The sequence below is a fragment of the Lacerta agilis genome, chromosome 4, assembly GCF_009819535.1.
Source record: "Lacerta agilis isolate rLacAgi1 chromosome 4, rLacAgi1.pri, whole genome shotgun sequence".
NCBI lineage: Eukaryota > Metazoa > Chordata > Lepidosauria > Squamata > Lacertidae > Lacerta > Lacerta agilis.
This window is the reverse complement of record NC_046315.1, coordinates 32,251,245-32,273,784: the sequence shown is the minus strand read 5'-3', so window position 1 is coordinate 32,273,784 and position 22,540 is coordinate 32,251,245. Positions and strand designations below refer to the sequence as shown.

At 41.6% G+C, this 22,540-nt stretch overlaps 1 protein-coding gene across 23 annotated transcripts in view; it reads left to right on the top strand.

Moving 5' to 3' along the window:
- The first annotated feature begins 8,818 nt into the window (after positions 1–8,818).
- The window catches only part of ABI3BP (ABI family member 3 binding protein), a 127,504-nt gene continuing 113,782 nt past the window's right edge, over positions 8,819–22,540 (top strand). For all 23 annotated transcript variants that reach the window (XM_033146636.1, XM_033146639.1, XM_033146637.1 and 20 more), the window contains exon 1: positions 8,819–8,988. In XM_033146636.1, the coding sequence (XP_033002527.1) occupies positions 8,910–8,988 (79 nt within the window). In that variant the 5' untranslated portion in view covers positions 8,819–8,909. The remainder of the gene's footprint in view (positions 8,989–22,540) is intronic.

The following is a 22,540-nucleotide window of genomic DNA, read 5'->3' as shown; positions in this document are numbered from 1 at the left end:
AGGTGAAGCCAATCCAACTGCCAGGAGCTGCCTCCGTGATTCAAAGGGACCCCTCGCAACCCCGCAACATGCGCACCCCGTTTTGATGTGGGGAACGCTCATTATGGTGCTGGAGGAGACTCTTGAGAGTCCCGTGGATTGCAAAAAGATCAAACTTATCCATCCTTAAAGAAATCAGCCCTGAGTGCTCACTGGAAGGACAGATCCTGAAGCTGAGGCTCCAATACTTTGGCCACCTCATGAGAAGAGAAGACTCCCTGGAAAAGACCCTGATGTTGGGAAAGATGGAGGGCACAAGAAGAAGGGGACAACAGAGGATGAGATGGTTGGACAGTGTTCTGGAAGTGACTGGCATGAGTTTGGCCAAACTGTGGGAGGCAGTGGAGGATAGGGGTGCCTGGTGTGCTCTGGTCCATGGGGTCACGAAGAGTCGGCACGACTGAATGACTGAACAACAACAAATTGTTCTGGCAAGTGAATGTGTTAATGAGGAAAGTAATCAAGCAATGACTGGGTACTACTGCTTATTGGGTTCTTTAAAACTTGCAGGCAAGATTGGCTGCATCTCTAATTAAAAGTTAAAGGTCGCGTTTTAGCTGGCTGGAAATCTTTTGTTAAAGCTGATGGTGTTTTACGTGTTGAATCTGTGTAGTCATTGTTTATAAGTTAATTGTTCTGGCCAAAGGCCAGAAGAAATTAACTGTGGAGTCAGAAGTAAGCACCATTGAGTTCTATGGAGCTTCCTCCCATGAAGCTATGGGCAGACCCACAGTATACATTTAAAACACATGACTTCCCCCAAATCCTTCAGAGCTACTTTTTCCTGCACCTCTAACAAACTACAGTTGCCAGGATTCTTTGGGGGAAGTCATGCCCTTTTAAATTTGTATTGAATATGCTTTAAATTTATTGTTTGGATCTGCCCAAAGCATAGGATTGAAGCCATGCTGAACCTAATAAATTGGGTGGCATACTGCTGCAGTCTTGGTTAATATTATTAATTAATTAATTAATTAATTAATTAATTAAAATACTGGCTAAACACAGCTCCTTGCGTTTTGGACTGCCCCTTTAGGGATGGTTATGATGCCTGTCATTAGAACAATACACCACTGCTTCCTATATAGCTTCTTCCCCCCCCCCCCATCAAAAGTTACAATACAGCAACAATACAGTACATTTTCAATCGATATACCCCCTCCACAGACACCTCTGTGATGACGGTGGCATTAAAATATCCTGTTCTTCAATAAAAGATAAAAAGCGAGCTTCTGAATCTGCCAAGGACATTGGAAGGTCATGCAAATCCCAGTGAAACCAAATGATGGGATCTCCAGCCTCAGTCTGGTAAAAGTGCTATGATATCTGCTCCAGATGCAACTGATATGGAATCAGCTCTCCCGACATCCACTTCTGCTTCTTACTGTACAGAATGGTAGCATTCTTAGAAGTGTCCAGCATGGACAGCTATGCGGAATGGGAAATATATTGGTATTTGCTCTGGCAGTATTTGTTCACTAGCAGAAAAATGACACCAGGAATGTGTGCATGGAGTGGGGAAGGGGGTTGATCATCATGGCATTCTGCCATTAATCATGCCTGCAATCCCAGCTTTAGAAAGTGGATGAAAGCTATGCTAAGATGCCAGTGATGCATTCTGCAGGAGTCCTATAAATATCTCTGCAGGATTTATTGTGATATACCACAGCCTTGATAAAATTTGGATGGAATATATACTGAGGGGGGGGGGGAACAGTGCTTCTCTTTTTCAATTATATAGGCACATTAAGTTAAGGCAGACCAAGTTACCAGTATATAGGGAAGAATACCAGTCAATCCTAGGTCACCCTCCTATAGTATTTAGCCTTTTTAAAATATTGTACAAACTCAAGGACAAGCCATATGACAGCTAATAATAATGTTTAAAACAATCATGCTGTGGAATGTTCAGCTATTGAGCTCCCTACCTATGAAAAGGAGTTTGGAATGTCAGAAATTACCTTTGACTTTGTGTTATGGGCCCATCCTGCTGTGCCAAGCAATTGTATGAACACTCTGCAAAAGGTCTTGTTTCAGTTAGGATAAATGAAAGGAAATGTTCTACACAGTGTGTTGTAAGCCAATGGAATCCACTGCAGCGGGAGGTCATGGAATGCTATGCTAGAAAGGGCTGGACACTTTTAATTGTGATATCAGTGCCAAGACTGACAAACATGTTTTGGAGAATAAAAAACCCAAAACTGCCACATAGACACAGAACTAAGACAGATGATATTCCACCCCATCCCCCATTTTTTCCCTTAATATGCTCAAAAATTGTCCATAGCCACTTTTCAGTCTGCTTAGGCATGCCATTATGGAGTCCTAAAGGATGTATGTATTTCAAAAAGCAGAGCGAGGAAAATAGATGCAAGGCAGACTTCGAGCACTGATAAGGAGGAACTAGAAGAGGAAATACTCGCAGAAGGGAGGAATCTCTAATCACTACCTGCTGCTTTAGTGCAGAAGATATGACTAAGCGATCCTAATATCTCTTACATCCCAATGATATTAGAAGCAGGATGCTTGTGCGAGAACAGAAAGTTCTATACTGACTTTTCTAGAGATGAGAGGAAAGGCCTGCTTTCATTCTCAAGTGTAAAGACTGATGAGGAAAAATGAATGTGGATAGCAGCACTGCACCAAAAGCAAATGTAAACTTCTCAGGAGAATATAATGGGAATAATGCTAGGCAAATAAACTATTAGCAGAGGTTTAAGTTGCCAAAAAGACAAGGGATGGTTATCCATTAGGATAATCAAGCCAAGCATGTGATGAAAACATCAGGATCCAATAACAGGGCACACAACAGTTCACAATGCAGAGCAGCTTCAGTGGGGTAAAGAAGTTGCATTTCAGTCCAAGACCCAAGGTCTGTAAAATAAGTCTTAAAGTAACATCCTTTCTTTAAAGCACATTATCAAGTCTATTTGTCCTTTCACCTGACAGTACTTTGACAAATCCATCTTTGTCATTGCTTGACTGGTTTTCAGAGTTACTTCACCTCATAAGAATAAAAACATGACCTCTTCTGTCACTGTCTCCTTGTTCCATATTGTTCTGCTTATTCCCTTCCTCTTATAATATATGTGATAATTGGTTCAGAGAGTAAACACAAAAATGGAGATCTCTCTCTCTCTCTCTCTCTCTCTCTCTCTCACACACACACACCCCTACCCCTACCCCTACCCCTTTTCCCCTGGTGGGATTTAAGGCAACTTACAGGTAAAGCCAAGAATTGCTGAAAACAAAAAACACAGTAGAACCTCTTCCCCTTCAATTCTGGAAGGTCTATTGCATTAAGAGAATTCTGTATCTTTGTGTTTTCCTGCTGTAAAGAAGAGCATATTCACACTTCCTCTTGTCCTGCTGCTTTCACCCAGGAAAAACCCGCTCTTTAGAACTCAATCAGAGCAAACGGCAGTCGGGTTTTCTGCTGATTGCCATTTGCTCTGATTTAAAGCAAAGCAGAAGTCAGGGGTGCCAACTTGAATAACATTCTGGGGGGGCAGGTAAGCTTCACACCACATAATCTCATACTATTTGAATAGCAATGCCCATCAACTTGGGGGGGGGCAGCCCTCTCAATTATTTATTGGGCGGGGCGAAGGAACCTCAGCCCCTAAGAGTTTGGTCCTATGACAGTGGGTATTCCCTGAGAAAGGAATGGGGAAAGAGGAAAACCGCTTGGACCTGTGATTTCTAGGGAGTGGGTGAGCCCTTATTCTTTCCCCACAAGTTGCTATCTGCTCCACTTTAGAAAACATGTACAAGTGTTTGGGCAGTGCTTGGTAACACTGATTCTGTGCTGTGCTGTGCTGTGCTGTTTTTCTTTTCTAAGAAACAATGCCTTTTACATAGTAGAAGCCTGTTTCACATATTAGGGAGGTCCAACAAATCCGTAAATTTTACAACAATTCTGCTTCCCCAAGTGCTAGATGTAGCTGTGCAGTTGCTTAGAGTAAGGGAATAACAAAGTAATTTATGGATTTCGTTGTTATTTTTAAGGGGTTTTCTTTCTTTCTTTCTTTTTTGGTAGCAGATCTGAGACAATGTTCTTTGGCACCTCAATTTTCCTGAAACCTTTCAACACATCTTGTGACAGATTTATGGCAAAGATAAGAAGTCCAATAAATGAGTCATATACTATGGAAGCCTCGTACAACTGAATGTTTATTTAATCACAAAGTACCCCAACATGTGGGATTTGTAATATACATAGAACAGGAAGTACAGTCAAGTCAACTTTGAAGGGACAGTGGCAGCCAGCTGGTAGATATCATGGGCAGCTAAGACGAAAAATGGAAATAAACTGAATGATGAAAATTGTACAACTTGTTGTAAATTAGGCTTACTAACTCTTGAAAGTAAAATTAGGATACCTAGACGGATGTTGCTCAGGGAGATGTGTGTTAAAGACATGGTGTTTAGAAAGGATTGGGGGCAAGAGACTGTTGGTGTCAAGAAGCAGAACCAAATGGCAGCGCCCAGCAGTAAAGGGCAGAGCCCACAGAAAATGCCAGATTTTAAGAAGTTATTTTTATTAAATTTTTATACCACCCTTCACCTGAAGATCACGGAGAGGTTTAAAATGTAAAGATGCAAAATGGGAAAAAATATATAACATAATAAAATAAAATAAACCATGGATTGCTTAATTAGTCAAAGGCCTGTAAGAAGAGGAATGTTTTTGCCTGGTGCCTAAATATATGCAATGAAGGCACCAGACAAGCCTCTCTAGGAAGAGTAGTCCACAAAATGGGGAGCTACCACTGAAAAGTCCCTTTCTCGTGGGACCAAAGAACTCCATCCAATATATAAGGCTAGCCCACAGGCCAGCCAAAGACATTTGATGGCTCCCCTTTCCCACTCCATAAGCAGGCAGTTGAATCTTAAATTCAACATTGGTGATAGCGTAGCACCCTCAAGGCAGCAAAACAGGCATATGTGAACAGAAGGGAATCAGCCACCTGAGACCATGGCCTCACTCTGCAGTCAAGTTCCCAGTTATGCCACAAGCATAAGGAGTAAAAGTGCATAATATAAGCATATTAGTTGTATATATGCTGCAGATTATGGAAGAACTAAGCATCTAGAAGACATTCTAGGGAAAAATATTTGGTGAATCCATGGACAGAACTCTAAATCTCTTCAAAGCTGGTAACTCCAACATGTACCTAAGCACAAGACAATAGGTGAAAACACATGCAGAGCAGATCACTCAAGAAAATGAGCCAATTTTTAAGATTTAAAACAGATATGGGAAATTCATGATTCAATGTTCCAGCTTTTTAAAAGTGTTTGAAGCAGATGCAGGAAGCTCTGATTTTGATAGTAGTAGCAGCCCTGTTAGAGGAGTAGTCATTTAATCCCTTTTCACTGTGCCTTTTTGATGATACTCTTTTCTCAACCCAAGTTGCTTTGCTCAAGTTGCTGTTTGCCCCATAGCAGAAAAATTAGTCATATCTTGTAAGTCGAATGGAATCCGTTCCAGAAGTCCATTCAACATCCAAAACATTTGGAAACCAAAGTGCAACTTCTGATTGGCTGCAGGAAGCTCCTGCAGCCAACCAGAAGTTGCGGAAGACCCAGCTTCCAAAAATAGTTTGCAAACCAGAACAGTCACTTCTGGGTTTGCGGCGTTCAGGAGCCAAAATGTTCGAGAACTAAGCTGTTCAACTTCCAAGGTACCACTGTACTGCTATCTGGTAATAGCTGTTCAGGATAGCAGTTTATTTCAAAATAATAGCATGGGGGAAAGGAGTTAAATGGAATGGGGGAAAGTTTAAACACCTCTCCAGCTGGTTCACTGGACAAAATTGGGCCGAATGGGGGGCAGAATTTCTGCTATATAATTTATACACACACCCCTCTCTTACCTCACCATCTCTGACTCATTCATACACACCCACCCCACTATTTTTCACTGACTCATTTCAGCACACTCACACTTCTGAACCCTAGTCAAAACAAAATAAAAAATTCTTTCCAGTAGCACCTTAGAGACCAACTAAGTTTGTTCTTGGTATGAGCTTTCGTGTGCATGCACACTTCTTCAGATACACTGAAACGGAAGTCACCAGACCCTTAAATATAGTGAGGGAGTGGGGAGGGGTATTACTCAGAAGGGTGGTGGGAATGGGTGATCAGCTGATAGGTGTGGAAAACCTGTTGACGACTCTTAACGACTGCAATTGATCTTCCAGGGAAAGACAAGGGGTGAGATGGCTAAAGATAGCTTTGTCATGTATAATGAGATAAGAATCCAATGTCTTTGTTCAGACCAGGTTTCTCCATGGTTTTAAGTTTGGTGATTAGTTGCAATTCAGCCACTTCTCTTTCCAGTCTATTTCTGAAATTCCTGAACCCTATTCTAACTCTGACTGATTTGGCTGCTGGTAAAGATGTTTCAGCCTGTTTCCTCTTCTCTGGGCTGCACAGCGTTCAGCTGAGGGCTAAACAGCAGGTCCACGTGGCTGCTCCCATGGCTATGGAACCTGAACGTGAGTGGAGAAAAACTTCCGTCGAATGTAATCAAATACTGGTGAGGGTTCGTCGTTGAGTCCACTTAGTGGCAGTGAAGGCAGAGCATTTCTTTGTAGTGCAGGGCCTTTTACAGACTGGTCCGAAGGAGGTGACACAGCTGACTTGTATGCAAAGCATTTTGAGGATAAAATGGCTTGGATCCATTGAGACCTTGACTTCACGTTGCAACAGATGAATCTCAACATGTGTCCAGAGCACAGTCTAGTCCTGCTATATTGGATGAGTAGTAAGGCTTGAAGATGTGGACAAGGTGCTTGGATTGGTCCAGGTTGACCACTTGTGTTCTAGACTCTTGACTCTCTTGGCTGATAAAAACTGGTAAGGAGGGCTTGTTAATTCTCAACCTCTCAGCAGATTTTGATACCATCAACCATAGTATCCTTCTGGAGCAGCTGTCCCTCTGCCATTTAGCTGTCTGGGACAACATTAAATGTGCTGGGCTGCTACTGCTGCCACCCATCTGCACTTCTAAATGTTGAGTCTGAAGCAGCACACGTTCAATAATAGCCTCTTCTGGGGCTAATTCCTTCCCTATGAATGCATGACCATCCAACATGCATGCATGTAAAATAAATAAATTGTAGGGAGGGAAAACAGCTTTCCCCTTTAAACCAACACCTCATTTGGCAATCAGTCAGTCTCAAACCTGAACAGCTGGCTATGCCTGTCAAAGGCATGGTCATTTGGGAACCCTGCTAGTTAAAGGATGTTCTCCAGCTTCCCAGAAACACATCATACCCAAAGTAGGAAAGGATGGAAGGTACCAGAACAGAAACAAGGAGAAGAGGAAATGTTAAGGACGCTCTGGAGACTCTTCATTGGAGACAGCTAAAGCAGTTTCTTCAGAAGAATGGCTTGAACAGTCTGGTATACTCAGAACTGACTGAAGACATTTTGCTGCCTGTGGTGAACCTGAAAATGGTACCTCCCTGGGAATCGTAGTTTGTTAAGGGTGCTCAGTTACAGCATGGGTAGGGAATAACAGGCTCAGGGACCAAATGCAGCTCTCCAAACCTCTCTGTCAGGGCCCAGGCCACTCCCTCTCCACCTCAGTTCTGCCCATGCTGTTCTTTGATGATGGCAGAGACCATCTCATTGGACTGAGAGGGTGCTGGTGTTCAGGGAGACTACACTGACACCTCAGAATCAATGCCTTCAATATTATCAATGACACTGAAATATCACCATCCAGCTCATCAGTTACAAAATCCAAGGCTAAGCAGCTTTCCTCTTTTGGAACAAAAAAAAAGAAAAAGAAAAGGAGAGGGATACATGTGGGGGGGACGACTTCACCAAGAACCTCCATTTTGAGCCCTTTTGACCCAGCTTGTGTTAAATTCTCATACTTCATTCCCCTCTCCCTGCCCCTCACCAGCCAGTTCTGGAAACACTGAGGTGAGTCTTTCTTTGTCCAGCACCTACTCCTAGATAAGGTGGTATTAAATAATTCAAATGAGATCTAGGTGATTGGGTTGATGCTCAAAGAGAAGACTGGGGACTCTCTGACTGTCATACAGGAACCAGACTCTGCCCTCTTCATGGCATAGTCACTTGGCACATTGTGTTCACAACTCCCTTAAGTCAAGGAGGTCTCAGATCTTGTCTGACTAGTGATTATTTCTATAGTGACTTTGTATCTGACTTAAGTCTCATTGAAATCAACGAGTCTTTAGCATGCCTATGTTTTGCATTACGTTTATTAACTACATCTTATCTGGCTGCATGCTTCTTTTGGTTCAGAGCTCTAATTTGATGTTACAGTACTTGGTTTTTGTTTTTGTTTTTTGCAAAGATTGGTTGTTTCTCTTCTATTACCACTTCATATTAATGACTGTATTCATTAAGCATGTTGTACTGTTTCTTGAACACATCTGCTTTGTATCCACTAATCCTCCCTCTTTCTTGTTAAATCAATTAGGTCAAGCTTTGTTTTCTATGTGCTTCTATGTGCTGTATTTAAGGAGACTTCTACTTAGTCTCCTTAAATACAGTAACATATATCTTCCTTGTATAATTATTCCTGCCAATCTAAACGGGAAGCGCAAGTGATTTCATGTTAAGATTTTGTAAATCTCAGTGATGGAGTGCTCAGTTGACAGCAACAGGAATTATGTTTCAGGCAAGAGACTGATAATATCATTTGTATTTTAATTCTCTTCTCATTTCGAGTGAGATGGTGTGATGTCATACTGTCTCCTCCCACAGTGTAAACTAAACTCCTGTCAAAGTTTTGCTGCCTCTGTGACAGAGAACAGTTTTGCAGCTTGCATTACCTTGCATGACACCCTCAGCATCTTTAACTGTACACGTTTGGGTTTGAAAGCATGATATCAAGGCTGGTCTTTCTACTTTTCTGTGGAAATATTGCACTGAACCTTGGAAATGCTCAGAAATTGCCAAGAGGCAAGTAGATGTGATATTTTTATACTTTATTTGAGGGTGGGGGGAATAATTGGTCTTAATGAGACAATCTTGTTTTCAGCATGTGTGAAAGGAGAGCAAGCAAGAAATGTAATGGGGGAAAGAGCAAAAATCATGTATGAGAGAACAGCTTAAAATTCTTTGTCAAAACAAAGCAAATGATTTGTAGTTTCATGATTCCAATGAGGAAATCTGTGTTGCAAACTAATGAAAACTGATTTTGCTGTTTGTTTGCACAGTTACTTCTTATTCACACTGCTGATGTGACCACTAGTAAATGTGGGTGGGGTGCACCCCATCTTTGTAAGGATTCTGTTTTTCAAAGTGCTTATGTTTTCTACTGAAATGCATGTTTGGAAGAGGCAAAGGGGGGTATTACTGTACTTGATTTCCTCCTCTATAGTCTGAAAGAAGATATGTAAAATCTAAGGCATAACCCCAATCCCTATTAATTTAATTTTATCTGTGTTGTGTTCAGGCACTTGGCAAATATTCTCTTGCTACAAAAACATCCAGCTGTAATGTAAAATTGATACCATATTTCTAAATCAAGATCAAGAAATACTTTGCAACACCTTGGCACCAAAGCAGCATGCTTCACTGCAGTTTGTGGACTTGACATTTTTCTGTTGACTTTGCTGAAATGCTTTTTAAGTACACAGTGTGCTTTGCAGATGCTTGAAAAGACAATTTATAGGAGAAACATTATTATTTTTTTCTTTTTAAATGTTCAGTTGCTTAGAGGGATGCTAAGTCAGAGAACAGCATCCATGAAGATGTCTGTATGACCAAGCTGAGGTCATAACAGCAATTTTGTTCCACCTGCAAAATACTGAATAATCCTTCGTCTTGACTTTCTTTCTGAAAGTTTGCAATTTTGGAATGCTATCCCATTTATCGTTGAATGGAAGTTATGTTCATTATCCTTCCTGATGAAATATATTGAGTCGTTACATTGACTATAATTTTGCACTACTCCTAGATAAATATTCCTTTGGTGTGGGGCTATACCTCAAATTCTGAAGCATCTAAACATTAAAAAAAATACACAGTTAGCAGTGTCATTACACTCTGGAGTTAAATAGTATGTATTGTCTGCATTTGGAATATGGATCTTTTCCAAGACGCAAACCTTGCAGATGGTTTTATTTGTCTTTCCTATCCATTTTTGTGGGACGATAGCCATAACTATCCTTGAGTGTAGATTTCTGGCAAAGAAAAATGCTTTACATTTTATGCTTGAGTCACTGGAGGAATATTCCCCCAGTATAGTAAAACAAAGCCACAAGTCTACCTCTCAAATTATGTCAACAGCTGAGAAACTTGTGTATTATTCTTCATTTGGTTTCAAATGACTCTCCCTTTTGCAAAAGAATAGGTGTGAGCAGGCACTCCAACATCTATAGCTGTAATATGAGATTATTTTTTATTGTCGAATACGCTGCACATTTTTTTAAATTATTATTATTTTGCTGTGTTAACTATTCAGAAATATACTGAAGGGTTGTGTCTTTTGTCAAAACATTTCAGTTTGGCTAGAATTGCATTCTAGAAACAAGATCTGTCTCTTTGTTCCACTGTCCTGTCAAATAAAAAAGTCAAGGCACTGAAGTGCAAACAATGCACACTTTCCTCAGTATTGTTTAATCCTATTCACAAGGCACACATATAAATTCAGCATAAGGACTCCAACTGAAGAGAGTACTTTCAAGTCCCTTTATAATCCCTATGAGATTCTCTTGCCAGATTTATTTCTGGGTAGACTTAACCATTCCAGTGTCTGAACTTTCCCACTCTATGGTTCTAGAATCCCAGTACTCTGTTTTCCACGCCAGGATGTGAAATCTACTTCTTCCTGGCCTTATGTCATGAAATTGGATTTCCTTTCCCTGGTACAAACAGGGAAAGAAAATTTGCTTCCTGCAGCTGTAGGAAAGAGAGCCAATAAGACATTTGTATGCCAATTACTTGCAAGGCCATTGGAGAAGCTGTTTGCACAAATATGCTATTCCTGAAGCTTACAACACGAAGGTTCTACTTTTTGAGGTGCTGCCACTTCCACAGGCACCTGACTGAATATCATGATGAGAAACATCTGTTTTAAAATGTCAGTTTTGGAATTGTCAGCAGGGAAAATACTACTTTCTGTAGGAGTTCTTGGAAAGTTGGTTTGCTACTTAGAGAAATGCAGTGGAAACAGAATTAATAACTGCACTCAAGTCACTGCATGAAAAAACAAGTTACGTGACTGCAAAAGCAGGTGTGCAAAGGTTAGCTCATTATGTCTGCACGTGCATGATTTTGACAGGCTGTCCTAATGCCACATAACTGGTCTGTGACTTTTTGCAGTTGGAAGTCACGGTGATTAATGTTGGTAGGAAAAATTCTTTTCTTCCGCCCTCTGCCTTCACTTTAAACATAACAAAATCACTCGTGTCTTCTGACACTTTATTTTAAAACTCTCCTTTGCACCCATGAATAGGATGGTTCTGTTAAACAAATGCTTTGCAATTTACACTGTTACTTAATTTCAGTCCTGCCCTTCCTTCTTCCCATAGTAGCTCAGGGCAGCAAACACGAAAATGGTAAAACAGCAAAATTACAAGTAAATAAATCCATATAAAACATGTAAAAACATTTTTAAAAAACATGTAAAACAGTCACATAGCCTCACAGCTTATAATTTTAAGGTTGCCAGGAACACTATCTTTCAGCCCTCAAATGGCTGAATAAACAGGAAGGCTTAAAAATTACTACTGAAAGTTAATAGTAAGGGAGACAGAGGCACCTCACCAAGGAGGGCATCCCACAAATTGGGAACCACCACCAAGGAGACCCTGTCAAGTTCAATGGCACCAGCTGAAATTTAAATGTTATTTTTATGCCCAGGCAAGGATTTTCAATTAAAGATATGACTTTCTCAGAGGAATTTAGCAACCAGATAACACAGTTACCAGCCCAGAAAAGATCTCTGCCACTGTGCTGCTTATGGATGATAAGCTAGTCAGCAAGCAAAGTGTGTGTATATGTGAGAGAGAAGTAATGGGAAGGCTGTATGAGAGTCAGTGGTCAGCGGCTAGTTTAGTGTGTGTGTTAATGGCTCCATCCACCATTGGCCACACTCTGTCCATTGCCAGCCACACCCTCTCGCTACTGCATGTCTGCATGTCACCTTCGTGGGCAAAAGGCTTGCCTAGTCCTACTTTACATAGCTATGATCAGAGCATCTTTCACCAAGAGCCTGAGCACTTGCAGGCATCAGCGTAACTAAAAAGCCTGGTTACAGCAGACCTTGAATTCGGTGAACCCACAAGGCATTGCAATCTACAAAATGTTGACCAAGGTATGCCATTTATTTAGCTTTTGGGCATGCATTAGTGCCAGCTGCTCTCACTGTAGTCATGGCAGCATTCATGCTGAGCTCACCAATGGCAATGCTGGTGCTGTTACGTAAACTTGGTAGCAGATATGGCAAGTGATCTGTGCACAGTGGAATGCAGGTAGCTAAGTTGGGTGAAAAGAGTTGATTTAATACAGGGGTCCACAAACTAAGGCCCAGGGGCCGGATGCAGCCCAATCGTATTCTAAATGCGGCCCACGGACAGTCTGGGAATCAGCGTGTTTTTACATGAGAAGAATGTGTCCTTTTATTTAAAATGCATCTCTGGGTTATTTGTGGGGCATAGGAATTTGATCATATATTTTTTCAAAATATAGTCCGGCCCCCCAACAAGGTCTGAGGGACAGTGGACCAGCTCCCTGCTGAAAAAGTTTGCTGACCCCCTGATTTAATAGCTTGGTGCCACACAGGTTTAAACTGGCAGGTAGATTTTATCAGCTGTTCAGATAATTCAGGAAGAGAGTGTCGCCAAAAGGAATGAGGTGTGGTTTTCTCCCCAAGCTATTTTGGGTTATGACAGAAGGGGACATACCGTATTGGTGCCATTCTGAAAACCAAGGTGACACAATCACCAGCTCTGGCCATTTTTGCAACATCCTACAGATTTTGAGGAGCAGTACTACCATTACTTTTAGATGTGGCCATTCAAGCCTTGATGTCTGCCAGCTGGACATGTGCATGAAGCAGAAACAGCTTGTAAATATGAAGGTGTGGTGGCAAATAAAAAGATGGAAAGGCTAGTGCTGGTTGCTGTTGTAGGATTAAATGTTGGCTGTATGGACAACAGAAAAGGGGACCATGCAGGGTTACTTTTTCTCCTAATTTTAAGGGCAGGGTTTCCATTACCCAAACTGTTATATCACCTTGGGAGGCAGGAACAGGGGAGAGTCCTTCTTAGAGCAAGACATTTTGATTGAACTGGCCTGGGAGGAAACAGTTGCTTTTCCACAGCAGCTAGAAATTCTCTTTAAAAATCACTTTACCAGTCGCACTGGCTCTCGGTGGAGTACAGGGTCAGATTTAAGGTGCTGGTTTTGACCTTTAAAGCCATATGCAGCCTAGGACCCTCGTACCTACAGGATCGCCTCTCCTGGTATGCCCCGCAGAGGACCTTAAGGTGCGTAAATAACAACACTTTGGAAGTCCCGAGCCCCAAGGAGGTTAGACTGGCCTCAACCAGAGTCAGGGCCTTTTCAGCTCTAGCCCCGGCCTGGTGGAATGCCCTACCACAGGAGATCAGGGCCCTGAGGGATTTGACATCTTTCTGCAGGGCCTGCAAGACAAAGCTGTTCCACCTGGCCTTTGGGCTGGACTCAGTCTAACCCCCCCCCCTCATTTTTTTTAATGGAACCCCTTATATGTGATTTTGTATATAAATTTTCCCTCGGCTCTTTTTGCTCGCCCATGTAGGACAAGCATGGATAGTTGGCCCCGGTGAATATTTGACATTTTCTCCCCTTATGGCTTTGATCTATAGGCTACCACTATAGGTTGCATTTTAAACTGCATTCTAACTTATATTTTAATCAACTGTTTGTACCTATCTATCTACTTGCACTTTGGCATGCTTTTGAACTGCTAGGTTGGCAGGAGCTGGGACTGAGCAACGGGAGCTCACCCCGTCGTGGGGATTAGAACTGCCGACCTTCTGATCGACAAGCCCTAGGCTCTGTGGTTTAACCCACAGTGCCACCCGTGACCCTTTTGCTCCATGAATTACTTCTTCATGCAGCACATAGTTAAATTGTGGAACAGGCACCCACAGGAGGCAATGGTGAATACAAACTTGAATGGCTTTAAAAGCGGATTGGAGGAATTCATAGAAGATAAGTCTATCTGTGGCTAACTAGCCATGATGGAACCTATGCTCTGCTTGCATGATCAGAGGCAGCATGCTTCTGAAAATGAGTTGCTTGAAATTGCAGGGAGGAAGAGTGTTCTTGCGCTTGGGTCTAGCTTTCAGGTTTATCTTCTCCCAAACGTGACATCTTCATCAGACACTTCATCCCATTTGTAATTGTGGGTGTAGCTGGTTGCCTTCTGGAGGTCGTATGATTTTATAAATAAATGATTGTTGGTCTTTCCACAGTTTGGGGGCAACCATATATTTTTGCTTTCTCCATGCTGCTTGATTCAGCTGGGATGCAGTGGCATATTTCGCTTCCCATTCATTTTTGTCAGATGTTGGCAGGTAGTGTGGGTAGGTAATAAGCTTTGGTGAGCACTAGGAGGCATCTCAAAGAAGGTGGAGAGAGGTCTTCTCGACCTACCTCTTATTGCTGGCTGGCATGAGGAGGGGGGGAGAAGGGGAGGCCTCTTCTCACTTAACACTGAACAGTGGAGGTGAGATGGAGCAGCATAAACACAAACTCAGGTTGGATTTAAAGCAGACCCACAATGTATCATTCAACCTTACGGAGCCAGGGCAGTGTTGCCCAAGGCAGAAAATCTGGGCTTCCTCAGAGTTTCTTCCTGCTATTTATTCCTGCTGGGAAGAGTTAGGTTTTGAGTCAGCCCATTGCAGATCCTTGATTAAATAAATATGATCCCTTAATTCCAATTGTTGTCTAGTGTCTTCATTCCAGGGGTGTGGTGGCAATGAAACTTTTAGCTGAATTGATACTAGAGCACTCCTCATTTTTCACATTTTGGTTTGATGGTTCTTTATTTCATTGAGGTGGGACGCAGGTGGTGCTGTGGGTTAAACCACAGAGCCTAGGGCTTGCTGATCAGAAGGTCAGCGGTTCGAATCCCTGCGATCGGGTGAGCTCCCGTTGCTCGGTCCCAGCTCCTGCCCACCTAGCAGTTCAAAAGCACATCCAAGTGCAAGTAGATAAATAGGTACCGCTCCACCGGGAAGGTAAACGGCATTTCCGTGCGCTTCTCTGGTTCACCAGAAGCAGCTTAGTCATGCTGGCCACATGACCCGGAAGCTGTACGCTGGCTCCCTCAGCCAGTAACACAAGATGAGCGCTGCAACCCCAGAGTCGTCCACGACTGGACCTAATGGTCAGGGGTCCCTTTACCTTTACCTATTTCATTGAGAAGGTTGATCATCTTTTGGGATTATTTTGTCAGCAAATTCAGGTAGATCTTCTGAACTGATTATGCTTATTCTGCATTGGTGCTGAAACAGTGTTGCTCTCTGAACAGTCGAAAAGGGCAGTCTAATTCTGATGCCAAAGTGCACCAGAAGAAAACTTTGTTATTACATGTTCCCCAGTGTATTGAAACATTACTGTGAGCAGTTTGAAATAAAAACAAATGCTCCAGTTTTTCCATAGTGCCTCATATTCTTATTAGCCCTCAGGCTGTTCTTAGAAGGGTACCTCCCAGAACTGTATTCAATAAGGCAAGACTAACTCATCTGACCCCAAATACTTCCTGGGTTTGAGGGGACAAGTCAGCAAAGTAGATCAGATGACAGATTTAGCTTTACCTGCCTACAATGACAAAAGAGTTCCAGGCTTCTTGAATTAAGTCGCGAACAGTATGCTGATTAAATGCAACTGTAAAATAAAAACATTCACTTATCGACAGAAATATAGTGAAACAGAAAACACTTGGCATGAAATGGAACTTGGTAAACATTGCAGAGTAAATACTATGCAGCTAAAAAAGAATCTGTGATAAGGAAACAAGACCAAACAAGTTGGGTCTTAGAGTCTGTTTTAGATGCTGTATTGTGCAGCAGACTATTGCTCTGTTTTCCATTTCCTGGAGCTTATTTTGTAAAGCTGGTAAACTTTACCAGGTAAAGAAAACATAATGCTTTTGCTTTTATGGATGGCGTAGGAAAAGATGAGTTTACAGATATTCATTCTCTAGTGTATTGTGGATGTTGTGTGTGGTGGAATGAGCCAAGATGCTGTCTGGAAGTGCAGTGGAAGGCAGTCATGTTAGAACTGGAACCCATAGGCAACAAAATGTAGGTCAACTTTTTTCTTACTTTCCCCCAAGGACTAGAACTAGCCAGCATTTTAGAATCAACACCAGATGAGTAGCCTATTACTTTTCTCTTTTGTTTGCCAGTCTTCCATTTTCATTGTATTCCATATACCCCTTTCTAGCTTGGCAAGAAATCTATATTGGTGTTAACAAATGCTCTTAAACTTGTATCATCTTAACCCTTTTCACCATTTTGCAGTGTAAACAAAAATGTGTGTGAAGGTGCAGCAGACTTCAACATATGTACCTTCAGTCTGAAGAACCTCCCTATTCAAGAACCCTGTAAAAGCAGGTTCCCAAAGGCAGAGCCCACTATGTGTGTATGGAGATGTCTTGTCAAATGGTACAACAGTGGGTTGTATCCAATGCTGCCATTCCACTCACACAACAGACTTCCACTTGCACAATGGAACTTCCCCCTCTCATTGCACACAAATGAAGGTAATGGATGGTTGCTGAAGGACCCTGTGTGAAAGGCAGGGAAGGGAAGCTCCCAGGTGAGAGCTGGGGTGGGGTTCACCTCTTTCTGTGTGGGAAAGATCTACTTGAGAGAGAGAAGAATTTGTATTCTTCTATTCTGCCCCCCCCCCTTCATTTTGTTTTTTAATGCAATATACTATGAAAAGTCTTAATAAAAATCTTATTTTTTTTAGAAAGGAACTTTCCCCCTCCCTATGTTCCCTGTCCTGTACAAGCCCTCATGGATCCTCAAAATCTGCCCCAGGTGGTTGGAAAGACCCTCTGGAACAGCTTCGGAGGCTACATGATGAAAAGAAGGAAAAGTTCCGCTGCACAAGTTGAATGACATTTGCACAGCACTGGACAAGATCCTATGAATATACATAAGGGGGACACAGTTATGAGGTTGCCTTCATTACAGGCACCTTCATTTTACCCATGAATAAATGATGAGAAATTACCATGTGGCCAAAATAAACCTAACTGATACAATGAATAATTTTGATTTTAGCAGAAGGAGCAAGGTAAACTGTGTGAAATAATCAAGATAAATAGGAGAAAGGTCAGAATGGATTACCTATGACTTTCTCAGTGAAATTACCAAGTCTAATGCTATCCAACAGTATTTCAGTTTACTAACTGGGATATTGATGGTGCACTAGAAAATACTCTCAGGCTGAGGTGTGGTGTTTTGGTTTTCCCTTTTGAAAGTTCAGCCTTTGCCCCAGTCGCTAACCCTAGAAGATGCACTTCTCTGCCAATGCCTGGCAGCCCTGTGCCACCCACTGTTCTCCATTACAAATCGCTTGTTATTTGGCTCTTTCAAAGAGTATAGTTAGCTGTAATCATTTCTGCATTTGATCATCTGTGTTGCATTAGGTAACACTTGCCCTTAACCTCAACATGTGCTTTCATTTATTTTTGTCAAACAATGTAATTTCTTACAGTGTATTCTGTGGCAGCTGATAACTTTGACTATATATATATATATATATATATATATATATATATATATATGCATGCTAAAGGTTTTTTGGCTTCCATGTAATATTTATAATAATTGGTGGCTGTAAGCCATACATGATCCTATAAAATTGCAGCACAACTGTATTCTAAACACCTGCCCCAGCAGTACAAAAGTCATACAGAATTCCATGGACTTGCCATTTACTAATTTGAGGGGAGACTTCTAAAGCTATGTCAGCTTCCTGAAAATGGGCATTAAAATTAGGAACATAGGAAGCTGATACAATCAAATGTAATGTAATAAATAAAGGAAGCAATACAAATGCAATTAAAAATCATACAACATCTAGCACAGCACAATGCAGTCATACAGTAGGCAGAAAAATGATATTAAGTAGTCCTCCAAGACCATCGGCAATTTTCAAGGGGTCCTTGCATGGCGGCAATTTTGGGAGCCACTGTCCTCAGTCAACCTGAAAATGCTGGGAACTGCTGACATGCTAAGCTGAGCTGCAGCCCTTTCTGTTACAATTACCTTGATTCTGTGGCAATTGAAAGCACAATCCTATGTATGCTTACATAGAAGTAAGTCCTACTGTATTAAGTGTTGCTTCCTTGCAGCTAAGCATGCATAGGATTTTACCCCTAGACACAAAATTAATCTATATCTTTGAAATAAAATCATTGCTTATTTCTGAACTGTCTACTTTCCATTTCCATTTGCAATTTTAATATATGTCTAGTTTTGCAAATTATTTGTTGAAGGTGAACTGCAAGTGCTCTTCGTTGTGACACTATACTGTCATTAATACTGCAGTTGAGTTGGTGCCGAAGCCCATGTAACGTTCATTTATTGGAACACAAGGACTGTTATTCTGAGCCCGAGGTAATCTAGTTGAGGATTTTCTTTCTGGCTAAGGATAGCACTAGATGTTTCAGAGTAGTCACATGATGAAGGAATGATTTATCCCCTCTTGTATGTGCTCCATGAAGTATTTATTTAAACTTGTCCTGTGACTGAATGCTGAACTTGAGAAAATGGCCAAGAGCACACGTAAGAACTTTTTTCCAGCAAGGTTTCAGTAATAAAGTGCTAAAACTTCTCTTGTTAAGGGTATTCCAGACACTGCCAAGTTGAATTTGAAGAAGCTTGCTTGATCAGCATAGAAAGAAGCTTGCTAGATCAGACCAAATGTCCATCACCTCAAGCATCCTGCTCTCCACATGCGGCAGCCAGATGCCTCCAAGAAGACCACAAGCAGGGCATAAGCTACCCACTCTGCAGTTGCTTCCACCAACTTGTGGGCATAACTCATTATGACCGATTGTCATTCAGGAGCCCATTAACCAAATATTTGTATAATCCTTCTCTAAAGCTATCCAAGCTATTAGCTGTCACCGTAGCAAAATTGATAAATTATGAGATTCTTTGTCTAGTCTGAATCTGCTAGCAATAAATTTCATTGAATGACAGGGAATTTCTAGTATTACACTCCACCAGCTTTTGTGCCCTCTTTGCTGTGTGTCTCCAATTAAAATTGCCCACACAAAATTACAGCAAAGCAAATGCAGCGCCATAAACACATGTCCATAATTGCTCTTGCTAGAGCTCTTTATAAACTTGCATGCCACATAATTGTGACACATAATTGTGACATCCAGTGACTTTACTTTAGGCAGGGCAAGGATAGTTTGGGACAAAGGCAGTTGCTTAGCATCCTTTGCAGGGAACCCTTGAGTCCTTCCCTTATCAAGCAGAATTAGGCCCTTTAATGTAATGCTCTTATAGCTTTGGAGTGGCAAGTGACACAAAGGCAGGCAGTTCTGCACCACTTGCTCTGCTTTATTTAAGACAATTTCTACCCTCCTCTTTCCTACAGTCACAGGACTCAGGGCAGCTTACATCAACTTACAGGTCAATAAAATCATCTTCAAAATAACCAGGATCAGTTTTCTGTTTTATAAAACCCCACTCTACTTGCCCTACAAGTCCAGATGCTTGCAAGTCCATCCAGCCCTTGCTCTGCAGCAGTCTTTCAGGCAGCAGATTATTATAAGGGTCTAGGCAGGCGCAGGCCTGAGGCAAAATAAGACAGTTGCCTCTGGTAGCAGAAGCTGGGAATGGAGAATTGGTGCCATCAGGCCTTTGCACACTTCCCTCACTATCTGGACAGCTGCTGTTGCTCCTGCCACCTACACACCCATCCTGTGAAACTCCTGTTCAGTATGGGACGCTCCAGTGCACCTGACCAATCCCCATTCCTTGTTCTGAGGAAGAACCCCATTCATTGGAGTGAAGGCTGGGTTCTGCTCCTCCTACAGCTGCACCCACACTCCTCCTCCTCCTCTAACAGTTGTTTTGCTTTTGCTACCATGGCAATCCTGCCAGCGAAAGCTCTCTTCTCTCCTCCTGAGAAGGGGGTCCCGATTGCCCAGGAGAACAAGTGTCTGTAGGCTGCTTCGCTACAACAACTTGAAACAACTTTTTACAAAAAAAGTCTAGCTACAGCAACAAAGCAACAGCAACTCATATACAGTAATCTTGTCGGCTGCCTCACCCACAGAGAACACTGCTGGTGTGGCCACCATGTCAGCAGCAGCAAAATGGTTAATTGTAAAGTAGGATCAGGGTGGTGAGGGACAAGGGCAAGAGCAGGAAGTGGTTAGAGACCATGAAGGACAAGCTTTTCCATCTACTCTGCCTCCATCTCTCTGCCTTGGATTCTTATACCCTATTGTGACCTAAAACAAAATAAAAATTAAAAAAATCCTTCCAGTAGCACCTTAGAGGCCAACTAAGTTTGTTCTTGGTATGAGCTTTCGTGTGCATGCACACTACTTCAGATGCTTTTATTTTATTTTTATTTTGTTTTGATTATGGCAGACCAACACAGCTACCTACCTGTAACTGGACCTATTGTGACCTAGAAGGCATTGCTGCAGGGAAGAAGCTGTGTTACGATGATCAAAGGCATCACCTCTGCAACAATGCCTTTCAGAGAGCGATTCCTTCAGCTCTCCCTTGATGGGCTTACCACAATGTTGGCAATTTAGCTGCAGTAGTGTCAGCTTTCTTTTGCTCCAGTACAGTTTAAGCGATGTCTTGGCATGTGGCTGTAATTCAGTTTTTGTAACGCTGCTAAGCAACAAGATAAGAAGTTAGCCCTGAAGCTGTTCCTTCCTAGCACATAGAGCCTGGCTTTGGATATGGAAAAATGTAACTATTTGTTGCTGGGTTAACTTAGGGAAATCTCTCTTATTATGTATATTCAGTACATTCCGTCATCCACATTTTTGTTATTACACAAGACTGCTCCTTTTTGGGGGGGATAAAAGGAAATTGTGGTTAGTACCAAAACACACACAAAAAACTGAGAATTCCTAGAAATGTGTCTTCTCCTTTTGAAGTCATTTACACATGTGCTGGCAAAGTTTTCTTTATTCCATGCCTCATTTCAAGCCTGAAATTAGCAATTAATAAGCACATCTTTGTAAAATACTAGCTAGTAAGTATTCGGGGAAAACACTGGCAAGGATGAGCAAACCAAAATAAATCCAGGCAAGACAGGTGAGTGCATCTATTTGGGAGAAACTGCCTGCTTGAAACAGGGTTACACTTTCCATTAAAGAGCAGTTTGGAGGTGGGGCGTGCTCCTAGATTTGGATTGCTTCTGTGTGTCCTGATGACAACTGTGTCAGGAGTACATTTTATCAACTCTGCCTTATAGGCCACTTTCTAGGGTTGCCATATTTTGAAGAGCTAAAAAGAGGACACATGCTGACTTCTACTTTTAACTAAAACCACTATGACAACTCTCATTTTAAATACCACTACTAAATAATAATAATCCATTTAGTAAAAATCCAATTAAAAATTAATTATAAGTTATATTCCTGTTTTACTGATACTGTATAATTTCAACATTTTGTAAACTGTTTTGAGAGGTTGTGTACTTGAAAAATGATGCGTCAATGCTTAAAAGTAAATTGTGGCATAAACTATTGTGGTGTAGCGCACCCTTTATCTGATGCGTGAGGTGTTATCCCCAACTGACATGGTTAGAAAATGAGGCCACCAGACTCTGTTGTTTTTGCTGATTCATACTAGCACAACTACCTCTTTGGAATTCATTGTATTCAGTAAAATCAGTGCTCCACGTATTGTGTGAAGGTTTGCTGTGATTTATTTTATCTTCACCACTGGTGCAATTTATTTAAAACAGTAAGTTCCTTACAGCAAACACAAGAGGCAAATAGCAAATTTTATAAATGGTGAATTGATAGTGAAGGACTGTTGACTCTGCCAAGGACGGAGTCCATGATTGTTCAGCAACTGCTGTCTGGATTCAATTCCAATATTTTATCACACTTGGTCCAGTGCTAGAACTGAGCAGTTACTTCCTTGGCCTTATGTTACTTGTTTATACAGTTTATTTACAACTATTTATATCCTGGTGTTTCTCCCTAAGGAGTTTAGAACATTGAAACACTATAAGATATAAGTAAACAATAGACTTTTGACTTCTACTCAGGCCTGGAGCTGAGGAATGGGCTGTAACTCAGTGCAAGATCTGTACGCTAAAAGTCCCAAATTCAGTACTTGGCATTTCAAGGTAAGGCTCTAGGGAAAACCTGCCTAAAACTCTGGAGAGCTGCTGGTTTTTCCTTCCTTCTTGTCATTCTATTGAGGGAATGGAAAAGAAATTTACTCAGTCCACATCTGACTTAATTCCTTATTCACCAGTCTCTGATTTCTGTGCA